This window comes from Gymnoscopelus braueri (genome assembly GCF_963280865.1).
Source record: "Gymnoscopelus braueri genome assembly, chromosome: 9".
Taxonomy (NCBI): domain Eukaryota; kingdom Metazoa; phylum Chordata; class Actinopteri; order Myctophiformes; family Myctophidae; genus Gymnoscopelus; species Gymnoscopelus braueri.
The window spans coordinates 26,687,037-26,704,852 of NC_137610.1; the positions used below are offsets into that span (position 1 = coordinate 26,687,037).

Here is a 17,816-nt window from a genome sequence, read left to right on the forward strand (position 1 = left end):
TACTTAAGTGCAGTGCTTGAGTAAATGTACTTAATTACTTTCCACCACTGAATTTTAGGCTACTGAAGAAACTTGATACAGCTCCAGCCCTCGGGACTGAACCCTTTGCATAAGGTTTTGACGTACGTTGACGTACGTGGTTTAATCGCTGCACAGCTGCAAGTACTATCCAGGGGATTGTGGGAGTCCTCTGAGAGGATTATCATCGCTGCCTTTTGACACAAAACTATGTACAGTATACTTTAAGCCCCCCAGAGGAGCACAACAGCATGGTTAACAGGGCACATGCACATTGATATTGCTACCCGGAGTACACGCTCAAAGAGAAAATGATGGTCTACAACAGCGGTTCTAAAAGTGGGGTCCAGGGAACCTCAGAGTTCCTTGACAGGGTTCAAAATGGACTTTCTCACTTTCTGAAATAACAACAATTATGGAGCTTACGCAAAAACAATTTCACCCACTTCTTTACAGCTGTAAACCAGTGATGTGACAATAAAGTGGATTTTCATTTTTCTCCTCTCCTTTCCAAAAGGCCCTCCTGGCAGCCCTCACATTAAAACCTGTGTCCTGTCTCAATGTCAGAGCAACTATAGACACCAGCTGACCAATAGTAATAGTTAACTCTGCACTCATTCCATGCATGTGTCACTGAAGTACTATATGTTGGCTGACCGCTGAGTGGTTAGTGAGCCCGCCTAGGGAACCAGCTGGCCCTGGTTGCCCCAGGTTCGATTCCAGACTATCCCAGCATATGTGCCGATGATATGAAATTTGTCCCTGAGCAAGACTCTTAACCCCAATTGCTCACAGGTTCTCATTGGAAACAAGACCGCAAGGACTTTCATGAACGACCTGTTAAAAGGAATTATCCTTATCCTTTACCCCTGACATTTTACACACTCCAAAATGACCTGCATGAATCCTGCTCAACATTCCAAATGATAATTGAGTGTTTTTATTAGACAGCTCTCCGTTGCCTCAGCTACAGCGTGATACTGAACAGATCTTAAATGTCAGGCTACTGATTGAGAAGCACCTTCAGCACCAGCACGACCTGTACCACAACTTCATTGACTTCAAAAAAGCCTTTGACCGTGTTTGGCATGAAGGGTTATGGCAGGTGCTCAGAAACTACAACTTCAACAATAACATCATACAGGTCATCCAAGCCCTTTACACGGACTCAAGCAGTGCAGTTCTCATAAACAACAGCATGGGAGAACCTTTTAAATCATCTATTGGTGTACGTCAAGGCTGTCTCCTCTCCCCTGTCCTATTTAACATCTTTCTGGAAAACATCATGGAGGAAGCACTCCAAGAATTCCACACCTCCATATCCATCGGAGGAAGACCCATCTCCAACCTCCGCTTCGCTGATGACATCGACCTCATGGGGAAAAGCGAGGCCGAACTCCAAGAACTCACCACCAGACTGGAAGAGGCGGCGAGAGCATATGGCATGTAGATAAGTGCAGAGAAAAGTAAGATCCTGGTCAACAGCCACAACCATGTATCTCCAACGAAGATCATAATGAACGGGCAGACGCTGGAGGAAGTAAAGGACTTTAAGTACCTCGGGTACTATGTGAGTGAAGATGGCAGCTCCACAAAAGAGATAAAAGCAAGAATTGGCATTGCAACATCAGCCATGACGAGACTGGCCAGTATTTGGAAAAGTAACACCATCAGCTTCTCAGTGAAGGTCAGACTTTACAAGTCACTTGTACTCTCCACCCTACTCTATGGCTGTGAGAGCTGGACACTCACAGCGGACACTGAGCGCAGGGTACAGTCCTTTGAAAGCAAGTGCTATAGAAGAATGCTACATATTTCATATAAAGAATACCGGACAAATTACTATGTTAGACAGTTAGACAGCACCCATGCTGGAGAACAGGAGCCCCTACTCTCAACAGTAAAACGTTGCAAACTGGCCTGGTATGGTCATGTCACAAGACATACCTCCCAGTCAAAGACCATCCTACAGGGGACAGTGGAGGGGAAGCGGAGAAGAGGCAGGCAGAGAAAGTCCTGGATGGACAACATCAAGGAATGGACTGGCTGCAGCTTCCAAACCCTGCTACACACAGCAGAAGATCGTGAGCGCTGGAGATCCCTGACTGCCCAAGCATCCACCATGTCACCCCTACGGCCCCCTAGGCCATGGGATGAGTGAGTGACTGGTTAACAATAGATGAACCTGTAATTGATTATCTAAGTCATCTGTATATTTATGTATGACTTGCACTGTGTCCTTAATACCCTGAAGAAGGCAGTTGTATCTGTCCGAAACATTGGCCTTTTTAACTCTGCGTCCTCAAATAAAAGTTGGCACTTGGGCCTCTTTGATGTTTTCAGCTGCTTATGTTGCAACACTCATGACTGCCTGACTTCAACGATACTCAGCAGAAGCACACATAATCTCTCACATGATGCTGACTCATTGCAGAAGTATTTCATCAGCATGGTGTAATTAAACAGATCCTGTCCCCAAGAGGACACTTAATCTGAGCAGTGTGTTACTCACTGCACACTGTAACATCAGCTGCTATTTCTCTGACCCTAAATCTAGTCAACCTAAATACGCAGCTACCATCATGTGCTTGTTATTTTTAGGATTGACTGGCACTAAAAGGGAGAGGGGATTTATAACTTTTCTGGTCTACATGGCAGTGGTTCTCATAGTGGGGTCCGGGGACCCCCAGGGGTCCTTGAGGGTGTTCCAGGGGCCCCCAGCTAGCACTAATTGGACTTAGATAAACTCATCCCCTGGATGATCTGCCCCTTGGCTACAGATGGCTCACTATTTTGGTGTTAAGTCGCTTGTCCTATAAGTATTGTTCTAAAATCTAAACAGATTGTATTAGGATTTATTTTTGTGTTTTATGGTTGCTTGAATAGTCTGTTGGGTGTTGTATTGTCTCATAGTGAACCACAAAGGAAATAAACTTCTGCTTTTTTGTAACAAATCCACATTGGCGTTTTTGAATGGTGATTTTTTTTGTATTGCTTGCCAATAAAGTATTCTACCTAACTAGCTAAATCGTGGATAGTTAGGAACCAAATGGACCCATTTAGTACACTCTCAGAGTTAAATTAACCCTGATGATTTTATATTCTAGATTGGGGTTCCAGAGATAAAGAATAGTATCAAATTGGGGTCCGTGGGCTAATGCATATTAAACTGCGATTTGAGAACCTGGTCTACATGGGAGGGTGGATGTCGAGTTGGAAAATTAATTCATTGCATATGCAACAAGAGGTGTAGTAAACTTGGGACAAACTCATCATTACTAAACTGTATATGGATAGAATTATAATTAATGATTTCATTCAAATATTATTTTATTTGTATGTGACAATAAGCATCTAGAAGAGGGGTTCCCAAACTTTAAAAAGATAAATCTGGAGCTTGAGTTTATAGATCTACTATTTCACTATTTCTTATAAGTTATTTTCAATTTATGGTCCCCCCCCCCTGAAATAATAATTAACACAAATGAATGAATGAATAGAAAACATTTGAAACGTATTTTTTTTTATTTGCTTTTTACCCATGAAAATGGGTCCATGACCGCAAAAATGTACCCATTGTTTGGGAAACAATGATCTAGAACCTTGATATTCATCAATTTCTAACAAGCACACATCTCTTAAAGTAATTATGCCACAATTTCCTGTAGGCCCTATTGATTCAACTTTAAATGTGTTAGATTAGGTGCAGTACTGTGCAGGCTATCTGTTTTTAATCCAGGTGACTGACACAATAAAGGGCTTTAGAAATGGGAATTGTGTGACCTTTTGAAACCACTAGATGACACTATGGGTGCGTTCGGAAATTACGCACCGGAGCACACTCGCCTATTAGTTTGTATTGGCCAGTGCGCTCAGTGCTGTATTTTCGAACGCGCCCAATGTAGCCTACATTGCTACTATGGCTCTCCTGAGGCTAGACATTTTACATGAGTAATATTACCCCAGATTATTAGATAGATAGATAGATAGATAGATTATGTGGACTTCACATAACGTCAATGTTCTAACGTAAATCACTGCTGTTTGTTTCTTAAGATAGTTAATCCTAGTGGTGTTTACTATTTTAGGCCACGTATTGTGCATTATTGTGTGAATTCCACAAGATGGTCACATATTTCGGCAGGTCACCGTTTTCACGAAAACGCCGCCAAAGGAACAGATCTACAGGCTAATAGCACGTCATATCGCTAGGCGTTGTCAGCATGTAGATCTGGTGGAAAGACAGCGAGGTTAGTTCTGTTTTGGCTCTCTGAAGAAGAACTAATATAACCAGCTGCGCTGCGGCGTTGTTGGCTGGTGGTGCACCGTCGCTCGAGAGTATCGCATGCCCAAAAAGTACAGATCTACAAGCTAACAAAGCGTCGTGATGCCCGCATTGCCTGGCTTTGCGAAGCGTTGTCAGCTTGTAGATCTGTTCTTTTTGGGGAAGCAGCGACACCGTCGTACGAATGCTGTAGGTGCACCGGTGGTTCCTCTCTTCTCTACCGGTGTCTAGTGTTGCCATGTCCGCTTATTATAAGCAACTTTGGGCTTGTTTTTCTGGTAAGTTGCTTGTAAATATTGGTAGTTGCGGTTTGTGTTTTTTTTTGGGCTTGTTTCTAAAATTAAGTTGCTTATTTGGGCTTTATGGACATACCAAACCATTATTATACCAAACTAAAAACATTTCTAGGGGAATCATTTTGGAGTTGCACGGCACCGGAGGTTCCGGTCATGTGTTCCGGCCGCCGGATGACGTAAAGTTATTTCCGCTCCGACCAGATTAGAAACCCGAAAACGGTATTGATCCCAGCCAGGCTACCAGATTTGTGTTGTTAAAATGTTTCAAAAATATTCCACTTTTTTTTTTTTTTTTACTTTCTTTAAAAAAAAAAAAAAAGATTGCTTGTATATCTGCTATTTTCAAATGGCTCGCTTCTTCTGGGCTTGTTTTCATAGGCCTGGTTGCTTGTTTCTCTCACAACATCTGGCAACACTGTGCACTGGTCGTTGCTCTCTTCTCGACCGGTGTGTGAGTGAAGCTGCCTGCGGGGAAAGGGGAAGCAAGCAGCGGCCAGGCAGGCAGCGGCTCGTCGCAGTGCCATGGACCCCACCAACAACGTAGAGACCGGGGAGACGGAGACAACAAGCAGCCCTGAGCCGCTCTTCTACGTGCTCATTCCCACCCAGAACCCATCGCCGCCGTGCAAGAAGGAGCAGGACAAGCTGTCCGGGGTGGTGAAGAACGTCCACAGAAAACTGCGTAGGAAATACAGAGAAGGTGAGAATGAAACATTGACTGACTTCTTCTTCCCTGGCCCTGTGGCTGAGTTGCCAGGTCTTGCGAGTGAAATAAGCAACCAGGTTTAGAAAAACAAGTCCAAAAAAAGCGTCTATTATCAGGCCACATGAGCACTTTATAAACCATCATTTTGCGAGAGAAATAAGCAACTAGGTCCATGAAAACAAGTAAAAGAAAAGCCACATGAAATATCATATTTAGACGGTTGGGTCTACAAATACATATTAATATGGGGGTCCTTGACATGAAAATGTTTGAGAACCACTGGTTTAAACAACATTAGGAAACACGCCCAAATAAGCAACTTATACTTTTGAAATGAGCCCAAATAAGCAACTACACTTTAGAAACAAGCAACTTTACAGAAAAATAAGCTCAAGTAGCTTATAATAAGCTGACATGGCAACACTGTGCTGTGGCTGTTGTGGAGCTAACGAAACCAGAGTTAACGTTAGCTATAATAATAAAAGCAGTTGTTCTCAAACATGTCAAGGACCCCCAGGGCCCCGAATTGATATTTGTGTCAGGACAGCCCATGATAGTCTTGATCCGAGGCTATTGGGGTCCATGTCCTGGACAGGGACCCCAATAGCCTTGGATCAAGACTATCATGTATTTGATCGATTTTGACATTTGCATGTAAAGTCAGAGTCGATAAAATACATCTATGATAGTCTTGATCCAAGGCTAGGAAGGACCCCCACATTTTCCAATTTCTTTCTAAGATTTTCAATATTTGTCTTCTTCTAAAATAGCAGATCTACTAGCTGGGCTATTTTTGAATAGCTGAAGTTTAAAATAGGGCTAAAGTGGTTAAACCACCTCCCTCAAGGACCCCAGGGTCCCCAGGGTCCACTGCTATAAAGGCAGACCATTATTTGTCTGGGTCTACAAATACACAAATGTGTACAAGTGTTCTAGTTATTTATGTTAATAGTATCAGCAGTGTAGCCTACACTGGGTTACACAGGGCAGGTTGAAATCTCTGTTTGGGGAATCCATCCCAGCTTCATTTTCATTATTATAAATCCTGTTTCAGTTTCTCTCTTCCTTCCTGAGCCAATACCTTTACTGAAACACCAGCCCTGTCAGGACTTCCAGTATATATCCACCGTTTGGTGGTTAACGATTTTAGAACCAAAGTTGGTTTCGTTTCAGTGTGTGTGTGGGAAAAGGTCAGTCTACACATAAAAATCTATTTGATTTGTGAAGCACATTATCAAATAGGCTGCATGGTCAGCAGTCAGTGCAACACACGAAGGCTCATATAATCAATTTAGGCCGTATCATGCACACCTGGACCTCAACAGAATAGTGAATAAGACTCACTGCAATGGAAGAAAACAAACTAAAAGCCATGACTGGTTCAGGTAGGCCTATAATACTGAATCGGAACTGAAATACCAAGGCAGTGTCTGATTTTCTTTACCTGGAAGAAGGCAAATAGAAGTAAGCCTCTTAAAAAAGAGTTTGTATACATTAGCAGACATGTTGCCGGTTATAATTTCAGGTCTTAAATCGTCATAAATTATAACTCCTTTGGATAACTCATCTTTCACAGAAACACTGTTCATGGGTTTTAAGTAAAGCAGTTATATGTTAAGGTACAGCAGCCATCTTTGGTATCTTCAGTGGTCGACAGTAACTACGTACTTTTACTGTACTGTACTTAAGTGCAATATGAATGAACCACTAAGCCATATTTCAAAATACAGTGAACATTGCAGATCTACAAGCTTGTAAACTAAGCAAGCAAGTACTCCTCTACTTTAACGCCAAGTACAAATTTGACAGAGCAACTTTCAGTTGTAGACAGTTGAGTAGTATTTCACCTATCGTATCTCTATACTTTGAGTACTGGGGTTGAGTACTTTGTTTGTCCACCACTGATACTGTACACAGTGGTCTTTTGTTCATTGTTAATGTAGAAGGTGATGACAGTGCATATTGACGTTCTGGCTGATGCGTTTAGGAGAGACTTGGCAAATGTAATGTATGCCACCTGTGGAGACGATCACCCAATTCTGCTTTAGTTTGGATTATTTTTAGACTTAACTCTTTTTTCCACCAATGCCTAGATCATAATGAGGCAAAATGACAAGACCTTAAAGCTAGCTGAACACTGTAACTTTCATGTTTTACCCTGGGTCAGAATCCGGGTCTCCTGCGCAAGTGCTGACATCTTTACCACTGAGCTCAGCTAATGGACCATGGCCTGCTTGGCTTGCTCAGGGGAGAAATATACTTTTGTTACACTTGTCAAGCAGTCGTGTCTAACCAGACAGGATCTAAATGACTGAAGAGCAGGGAGACCAAATACAACCACCCCAATTGTATGAATTAGATTGTATTAACCCATTAAAACCGGGAAAGCATCTGGGTCATTTTAGATTTTAGCCATATCTATCGTCTCTGTCGGGTGGAATAGTCATATGTCCAAAACTGTTACTTTTCAGGTTTCAAATTCAAAAGTAGCAGATCTACAAGCTCAAAACGCATCGTTTCACGCCTCGTTTCGAGGTTGTCGATCTGCTACTTTTGATGATTTTGTGTGATGCTGTAGTATGATCAAGTAGGGCATTCATTTATGAAAGTGAAAATATGGAGATAAGTGGTTTTTGCTCGACAGCAATGATATATAGCAACATAAGTTTTTTTTAATTCTGAACTGCTTGTGTGTGTAAAACTGCTATTGAACACTGGCCTGTCTAAGGAAATATATAGTCCTAATTGAGACTGTCTGTGTAGGAGGGATGTGCATGAAAGCTTACTCCCCAAATGACCCACAGAACTATTAGTAGTTGTATGGTTTGGTTAATTGGTCATCATTAGCAAAAGGATTAATACGTCCTAGTAGTTGTAATGCCTCCTCTGTCTTCAGCGTGCCACAGAAATGGCATCATTTAGGTGTTCTGGACTGGTTGCTAAGTTGCTCTTTGTTTTTGTTTTTATGCCGTGCCCCTTTAAAAAGCCTTCACAGACTGGTTGATTTTCATTTCAGAATACCGCCTTCTAGTAAAAACATGCATTTCACTTTTTCCCTACTCTCAAATCTCAAGAGTAAACAAAAACAAAACGATGTGGTAACTGCACTTAACTGCTAACCTGTTTGACCCAACAGAAATGAACAAGAAGCAAAATAATTTCAAGCTGTAGAAACCCATAAGTTCATGATGTGTACTGTCAAGTGCAGTACTTTTACAGTATAGTAATGTATTTGTTTAAAAATGCATTGCTTTGATACAGTTAATGGCTTACAACAGATAATGTTGAATGCACTCCTCAGACAAGATCGCTAGTGAGCAGCGGTCCCTTTGGCAGGACCTCATGATTGGTTAATAAGTAAAGCATGATCTTGTAGGCTTGGCATTGTATCCCAGCAGTCATGCTCGGACCGGGCACTGTGCTGTTTACTCCCACCCCTTTTTGTTGTTCTGCAAATCTGATATAGCTGTTTTCCTTGTGGTCATGGGATTTCTCCCTTATCAGCATGTGGGCCTTCGTTTGCAACTCAGAGACTGAACAACAAACTAACGAGATGTGGTGGTGAAGGGAATTTTCTTCGTGGACATTTTTGCTAACATGAAATGGCAAAGAGGGGAAATGATTCCACTTCTCTTGCTGCCAGATGATGCATGGTCACTGACGGAATGCTGAAGTAGTGCAGAAACATCAGTACGTAGCCTGTGCTTTTTTAGCTGATTACCAGGAGGAGCTCTTTAAATTCTTCTACACTAAATTGGATGACCACGATTAGCAAGTAGGTACTAAAGCCTTGCTGTTTGCTGAGTATACTAGGATAGTCCAACTCGTAACATTTTATGTCTTTAAATGTTTTATGTCTTCGTTTTCAGAAGACAAAAATAACAGTCTACTAGTCTAGTTGTACAACTTATGGAAATTATGTCTATTTTGGATTCTATAATGAATGCTCTATTTCATAATGTTATTGTTTTCCATAGTGGGTGATTTTGACAAGATCTGGCGGGAGCATTGCGAGGATGAGCAGACACTTAGTGAGTATGCCCTGGCCATGAAGAATCTAGCCGACAACCACTGGACCAAAAAGTGTGAGGGAGAGGGACGCATCGAATGGTGTCGCAGGTATGACTCACTTCAAAGGAAGAGACTTTTTTTTCTGCAATTTCAGTGGTGGTGCATTCTTACTCACACATAGGCCTGTTATTACATACCGTTTACCGTATTACATGATCACCGCCATTATTTAGCATAATCGTTAATCCTCTCCATTCATCTGTATAAAATCAACTGGATGAAATGAAAAAATAAATAATCATATGCCATCATCATTTCCACGTTGTTGTCCACACACTTTTAACCACTTTCAACCCTGGCGTCCCTACTCACGCATCACTTTTGTAACATGTTGATGTCAATGTAACGGCGAGGTGTGAGAAATATGTTTTGATTCTTCTTCCACAGTGTTTGTCAGGAATATTTCTTGGACGGTGGGATGAAAAGAATGTTGGAGAAGGATGAGAAAAGTGCCCAGCTTGCCATGGGTTTGGCCACGGCATCTTTTAGTGCCCAGCCACACAGCACCATCCCTGGGTAAATTACTGCTAGAGGCTGCACTCTGACCAAGATATTCTCTGTTTTGTGTTGTTGTTCAGTGTTGCTCTGTAGGGTAAGGGTAAGGGATATGTTTGGGTAGAAATGGCTGTTTGTTCAATAACAGGAGTCCCCCTGTCTCTCCAGCTCTTTCAAAAATAGAAAATGCATTTTCAGGTGGGCTGCCAATTTCAGGCAACCAGGAGAGAGTACCCATTTATCAGCTTCAATTTTGTAGTGTTCCAGTTCCAATTTTGTCTGCTCACTTCTTTGTGTCATCACTTCGAATTTCATTTATTTAATCTGTATCCTGTGTGATTTCTCTCTCCTGACTGGAATAAATTGGTATCCTGATGTGAAAAAATGTATTTTGTCTTTACTAAAGATGTGGAGAGACAGGGGGACTCCTGTTACAGAACAAACACTCTAGCAATGAGTACTGTGTGATTTCCCTCTCCTGATTGGATCAAATTGGTATCCTTATGTGAAAATGCATTTTCTGTTTACTAAAGAGGTGGAAAGACAGGGGGACTCCTGTTACAGAACAAACACTCTAGCAATGAGTACTATCAGAATATAGAGCTATTCAACATTTATTTCAAAAGACTTTAAAAGTTAACTAAATTAAATAACACAAATAACTTGTGGCTCTTTCCCACTACCAAGAACTAAGTGAACCATGCCGTGCCATGATCTAACATACTGTATTTCACGGGTTCTGTGTTTCCATAGAAGATAATGGATAGTTGCAGCCCTAATTCTGAGATCATCTTGTGCTGCTTTGTGTTGCAGTTCAATATCCCAGCCGGGGAAAATGCGCCTGCTTGATGTGGGAAGCTGCTTCAACCCCTTCTTGAAGTTCGATGAGTTCCTTACTGTTGGCATTGACATAGTGCCTGCAGTTGAGGTATCTAACATTAATTTAGCCATTTCTTCTGCATTGTAAGGAGCACTTCACCCATTTTCAACCTTATCTTCATATTAATTGGTGCTCACTAATGCTCATTGTAAGATGGCACCACGTCTGTCTACTCACTCTGCGTCTCATTAGTGGGCTATGGACCGGTCAGAATCCTGCCTCCCAGTGACATTATAACAGCCTTTCTCTTCCTGGAAAGTTAACGTGCTAAAATAGAAGCCATTGTTCTTGCATAAAAAACAAGATATTTAAAACAAATATTATACCTGGTTGCTAAGTTATTTCTCTCACTAAACATGGCAACGTTTTTAGATCCCATATGGTTGCTTATTTCTCTCACTAAACATGGCAACGTTGAAAGGCCAAATGAGGAACAGTGACACAGTTCATAAAGATACATACTGTGGCCGAACACGGTATTGCGGGTCGTCTTTAGATCCCATATTCTGAGAGGACATTGAGCCCTCATTGGCTAAAGGACCAGCCAATAAGGAAAAAGTCACGCAAAAGTCAGGACTTGCAAACAATTCAGGACTAGCGAGTGTAGATATAGACCAGGTTTGGCAACCTGGTAAAAAGAAAGAAGTTGGAAATCTTGTTTGAAATGACCAACTACCGATGTCACCGTTAGACAGGTTTGTGAACTGTCCACAGCCCTCCTTTGAGACACAGAGGTGGACAGAAATTGTACCATCTTATAATGAGCTGAGACCCACCACACATGCACACATGCAGAAACACACTCACTCACTCACGCACACACACTTTTTCAAACTGTTAACCACTTCAGCCCCATATACTTCTTGTTCGCTGAGTAGCGAAAACAGCTGATCTACAGCTTGTGAGCTTGTTGATCAGCAATTTTAACTATTTTTGATACTTTTAGTTAAGAGTATTTTTTACAATATAATGACCTAAAATCCAAGGTCTGATTATATGCAACCTTTTTGGACTACCTCCAAACAGAGAAGCCCCCTCCCCCGTGATCTGTGGCGCCCCAGGATGGGAAACACTGTGGAGAACCATGCAAATGCATGCAAACAGGAGCCGAGTCTCCCTCTTTTCTGAGGGTTTCGACCTTGGATGCGTGTGGTTTTGAGGTTTAGGGATAGTTTTTGTGAGGTTACGGTTAGGTTTAAAGTTGGGGATAGACATATTAGGAGCAGTCCCCCAGGCGAAATCCCAACTGTAGCCGTGTTTAATGTGTGTTTCCTGTCCCCCCCCCCCCCCCCCCCCCCCACCAGAGCGTGTACAAATGTGACTTCCTCAACCTCCAGCTGCAGCAGCCCGTCCAGCTGGCGGACGACGCGGTGGAGGCCTTCCTCCGCCACCTGCGCAGCCCCATCGATGCGCTGCCGGCACAGCTCTTCCACGTGGTGGTCTTCTCCCTGCTACTGTCCTACTTCCCCTCGCCATATCAGCGCTGGATCTGCTGCAAGAAGGCCCACGAGCTGCTGGCGCTGCACGGCCTGCTGCTCATCATCACGCCCGACTCCTCCCACCAGAACCGCCACGCGCTCATGATGCGCAGCTGGCGCGTGGCGGTGGAGTCGCTGGGCTTCAAGCGCTACAAGTACGTCAAGTTCTCCCACATGCACCTGGTCGCCTTCCGCAAGGTGTCGGCGGCCACCACCGGCGACCTGGTGTCGCGCAACTACCCCGAGATGCTCTACATCCCGCAGGACTTCCGCTCCAACGAGGAGGAGGAGGACTACAGCGACGTGCCCGTGCAGCCGCCGCCGCGCTCCGACTTGGAGGACGACCAGGTGGCGTGGGGCTTTGCCGAGCTGCCCGAAATGCCCTACGACGACTCCGACTCCGGAGAGAGCCAGAGCAGCTCAGTGCCTGGCTTCCACGAGCTGGAGGACCCCATCCTCCTCCAGAGCTAGGAAATTAAAAAATGAACTAGTACCAACTAGTTAAACTGTGCCCCCCTAGCTCTGGTCCTTAGCGTTGGAGAGTTCTCTCTAACGCTCTGCCAAGGACTGTATTCTTTTTGCTTTGACCCCGGTTTTCAGTGTCTATTGATGTATAAACTGTAGTAAAAATAAAGAATATAATTTCGCTACTCACCGAAACAAAGGCGGTTTTCTTGTGTTGACAGCATTTTGTCAGCGATGGGAAGCCTCTCAGAGCCTGTTGTGTAAAATTCTCAAAATAAAATACCATTTTTATATTGACTACCACGGTCAATATAAAAATGACATTGTTTCGGTGAGTAGCAAAATTATATTCTTATATATATATTCTTAATTATATTCTTTTATTACAGTTAAGACATCAGTAGACATAGAAAACTGCGGTCAATGCAGAAATACATAGTCCCTGGCAGAGCGATAGTGAGAACTCACTATCCACCCCCCCCAACTGCTGCGCTGCCAAATTTAACCTGCTGCATTTCTTTCCCCCCATTTCTCACCCCGCTACCCCTGAAATCAATGCAGTTTGCACAGAGTGAAAGAGAAGTTTACAGACGTCAATTATTTTCTCATATCCACACACACACACACACACACACACACACACACACACACACACACACACACACACACACACACACACACACACACACACACACAGTACACTTTCAAAGATAGATATATTTTAATAAATAGCTATGTTTTTTACGAGTTGGAAAACGGAATGTGCTCCAGAGGGTCGAGTCGGCCCTACTTACTCCTTCCTATCTCCTAATCGGCTCGATAACATTCGATAACGAGTAAAGTGGTCTCTGTACTCTTATTTCTTCAATGTTGAATAAGCTAGATTGTTGGGATGTTTCTTAGCATAAAAAAAGCCAAAATACAAAAACCTGATAAGTCTGTCAAGAGTTTGATCATAGTGGAGAGAGGAAGATGGAAAGACTGGCATTAATAGACCTCTTCACACTTCTTTGACACCTGAGTTTTCCCTCTGGGATCATCATTTCAGCGTTTCTCAACGTCTGGGGACCACCAGTGGTCCAAATAGAGCCTTACGGGTCTGTAACTCAAGTGTACTTGTCAAATGGACCCTTTATGGGTCCATTTGTACACTCTCGGAGTTGAACTCTGAGGATTTTACAGTGTAATTTCAAGGACCCCCAGCTTAATATGTATTGGGCCCCCATTTGATAAATTATTTTAATCTCGGACCCCAATCTGATGTAAATCAATCGATGATGATTTGATGTAAAGAAATGGGTAAGGGTCCATTTGGTTCCATTCTTACACTCAGAGTTGCAGACCTGTAACGATCCATTTGGTTAGATTTGTACTCTCTCTGAGTTATAGACCGATTACAGAGTTAATTAATAGTCCATTTTGGACCCCTGATGGTACCTGGAATAGACGTTGAGAACCTGTTTATAAATCCATTTATAAACATTCTAAATGGGTCCAAGTTTATTTCCCGTTGCAGTAAATGCAATATCAATATGAATATCAACAGCTGACAGCCAATAAACTTGGACCAAATCTGTTCACTTGCAACGCAGTTCCACTGACAACAAGGTCTATAGGCTTGCTTCTGTCAGCCTTGCAGTTAGATTCCTGAACATTTTATGTTTTGTTTTCTGTTGCACTACAGTTTTTCTTTTTTACAGTTTGGCACTGTTACAAGTGCTTTAGTGTTACTATTCTGTGCAAAAGAAATAATAAACAGTTTCTAATTGTGCTTTGTTATGAAGTATATTCTCAAACAGTCAAGACAATGGTGTTCTCAATGTCAAGTATCAATATGTGACAATGCCATTTTAATCACTTAAAACCCTCTATACTTGATAAAACAGTCCTGAGTTGCAACTGTATTTGGTACACTCTTTTTTCACTCTACATCAAATCTCTTCGCGCGAATGTTTCCCCCAGAATAGAGGGGGCTTTGGGGTTCAAGTGGTCAAACTCGGCGTCTTACAGCTGACTTGTGTATCTTTTACAATAAAGTGGTATTTGTAGCATTTTCAGATCCATACAGTAGGAGTTTGTACTAGGTTTACTAATGTGAAGTCGTTAACTGTTTCAAACTAGATTTCACTCTTTCTCCTTAACCGATGTTAACCACATAAACGCTATGTACTAAGTTGACAAGGGTCCCCCAGCGGTCTATACTAGGCCCCCTCATTTTTTCCTCCGACTACACTAAATATCCTCGCCACAAATAGCTGATCATCACACGTTGTGAGCTTGTAGATCAGATATTTTTGTGAAAGGTGGGACGCTTGGGTTTGTGTGGTTAACAATACTGTATTGTTGTTTCCCAATAGATTTCAAGAACCTATAGTATGTATTTGTGGTCAGATAAGATAGTATAGCACTGTTAGCCAATTTTTACTTACTGCTGCCACTATATCCCTTGAGTCCATTTTGATGTGGAAAATATTTACTCCCCAAAGAAATATCATATTTTTGTCAAACTCCGACATGAGTGAGTTTTTAGCAATAGCGAGCAAGAGCAAGATGAATGTACCCTGTCTTTTTGTGGGAGGTTTGACCTTAATGACACAAGTGCAAGTGTGCATGTAATAGGTTGTAGTTGGCTGGGAGTGTGTAATGTGTGTATGATTGTATAATGCGTGTTTGCTTTTGAGTGTGGCACTTTTATCAACAATAATTACACAGGGTGCCACAATTAAAACGGTTAAGGTTGTACTTTTGACTCCACTACGTTTCTGGGAAGGGAAAAGGTACATTATGAACAAACTACTTAGGCCCTATTTCACTTGAATATAGTGAAAATAGCAGATCTACAAGCACACAAGATCTGCTATTTTCACTATTAATATTGAAAATGACCTTTTTTAAATGTCTACGTTTCAGTACGGTAATGCATTGATATTAAAAAGAAAATGTACTTCGTAATTTGTACTTTTGAATACTTAAGTATGCTATTTTTAAAAACGTATGTTTTTAAAGTACGTTGAATACATACAGTAGGTATTTCTAAAAGCAAGTAATCCAGTACTTTAACTCAAGTACATGTTTGACAGAGCATCTTTCACTTGTAGTTGAATAATATTTGACCAGGCAGGAGTATCTATTGACTCAAGTATTGGGGTTGAGTTTACTTTGTCCACCACAGGTTAAAGGCTGATTTAGATGCCCTGGCATAAAAAAAAGAGAACTCAAACCCCGAAGAATACAAAAAGAGCTTCCTTTGCCAAATTGTGTGTGCAACTGTTCAAATCCTCCTTTTGTAGCAGTATTAGTCAACAAGAACATATATGTGCAATATTATCTTGCTTTCCCATATCATTTTCAAGTTAAAATAAGACTTAATGGTTATATCATCTGTTATTCACTTCTACTACAGTACGTACTACGTAGACATTCTTATCACCTTTTCTCATACAGTTAAGGAAGCATATTTTGTGATATGAGTATGATATGGGTACATTTACATGTCTTCCAGTGGTTTTTTTTGGTCCATTTGCATGCGTAGTTTCATTTTGACAATGCAGAACAATGTGTGCTCATTAGTATGGTTGTATTTCTCTTTTTATAAATGAATGTAAATCTAACACAAATCTCATCTGCGTGCTTGTGTGTGCTTTGTTTCAGGTTTTGTGGATATGTAGATGAGAATATTTCACTATTGTACATTTTACAGCAACAATATATCAAAGATATAACGTTACTGTCAGGTGGAAACCTTGCATGTCCATAACTGTTCTTTTTTTATTTAAAAAACATTCCAAAATTGTGAAAATAGACGATCTACAAGCTCACAACGTGTCGCACCGCAACGTGTTATGAGCTTGTAGATGTAGATCTTCTTGTATGATGAAGTAGGGCATTCATTTATGAAAATAATAATAAAAATAAGTGGAAATATGGAAATACAAGTTTTCTGCCTGACAGCAACATATCATATGTATTGTTCCAAATTAATATATTCTTAAAACATAAGAATATGTAACAAAGTCAGTTTAATAACTTAAAAAGAAGACAAAATAAAGAAAAATACATTAACAATTATATTTTTAGGTTATTCATTAGGTCAGGAGTTTCCCCCCCCAATCCTATCATCAGATTCTTTCAGTAAAGATGACTATATTTTATAATATATTATTAATTATTATATAGTTATTGGCTAGTGCAGTAAAATGTAGGCTATAATCTGATAAGCCAACAAGGTCAATATTATATATTTAAACTTAAATATTATCATTTTTTGAAAGACCAAATAATACATGCATTTTTGAGCAGTGCCAGCTGCTCCAACAAGTGACAGAGTGTGTTTGTCCATATGTCTGTATGTATGAGCGTGCCACTCTGCAGCTGATTTCAACACAAAGATGCAAACAGTTACACTAATTAAACACAAACAGGAGACGGTGTGCAACACATGCACTCACACACAGGCTGGCTCAGCATACGTGAGCACACACACACACACACACACACACACACACACACACACACACACACACACACACACACACACACACAAATGACCAATCTACAATTTAAGTAAAAGTACTTTAAGTAACTAGTAACTACAGTAACTAAAAGGTAACTACAGTGGGTAAAAAGTAATCAGTGAGTACAAATACTTAAAAGTATTTAAAATGAGTAAAGAATACTTAAAAGTTGTTAAAATTAGTAGGTTCTAACATTTCAAATGGCCGTAACTCGGTGACCATTGCTCTAATCAGCGCAAATAGAGTAAGAGTAGTACCGCCCACATCAATCAGAGTCATACCGCTTGAATAACAGCGCCCACACATCAAATAGAGTAGTACCGCCTGAATACCGCTAGGTCACCTACCTTCAGAGTGGCGCTCTTGAGCAGCCTTTGATTGATTGATTGATTGAATGCTTTATTAGCAGTTTGTGAAACAAAAGCACAGGAAAGTACAGTTCAATACATGCTCTGCTAAGAGGATTTAAACCCAAGAAAGCCTATGGCTTGTTTCCATTGGGGTCCTTTGAACTCATTTAATTTAATGACAGACAAATATACAATACTATGCAAAACAGCCTTGAAATGAATGGACAGGGATTTAATATTGTTCCACTAGTTCATAAT

At 41.3% G+C, this 17,816-nt stretch overlaps 2 protein-coding genes across 2 annotated transcripts in view; one reads left to right on the forward strand and one right to left on the reverse strand.

Moving 5' to 3' along the window:
* Positions 1-17,816, reverse strand: part of pdcd2l (programmed cell death 2-like) — a 104,958-nt gene that overhangs the window by 41,807 nt on the left and 45,335 nt on the right. The window lies entirely within an intron of this gene.
* Positions 5,027-13,380, forward strand: samtor (S-adenosylmethionine sensor upstream of mTORC1). The gene is made up of 5 exons (XM_080436859.1): positions 5,027-5,299; positions 9,283-9,424; positions 9,764-9,892; positions 10,685-10,799; positions 12,056-13,380. Exons 1-5 carry the CDS (start codon positions 5,122-5,124, stop codon positions 12,698-12,700), a joined length of 1,209 nt encoding a protein of 402 aa, XP_080292985.1. The 5' UTR covers positions 5,027-5,121; the 3' UTR covers positions 12,701-13,380.

Bases quoted from the DNA above. Each gene is read 5' to 3' on its own strand.
- samtor (XM_080436859.1), top strand. From the start codon at position 5,122: ATGGACCCCACCAACAACGTAGAGACCGGGGAGACGGAGACAACAAGC. The intron at 5,300-9,282 runs GTGAGAATGAAA...TGTTTTCCATAG, and splicing joins GCGTAGGAAATACAGAGAAG to TGGGTGATTTTGACAAGATC. The intron at 10,800-12,055 runs GTATCTAACATT...CCCCCCCACCAG, and splicing joins ACATAGTGCCTGCAGTTGAG to AGCGTGTACAAATGTGACTT.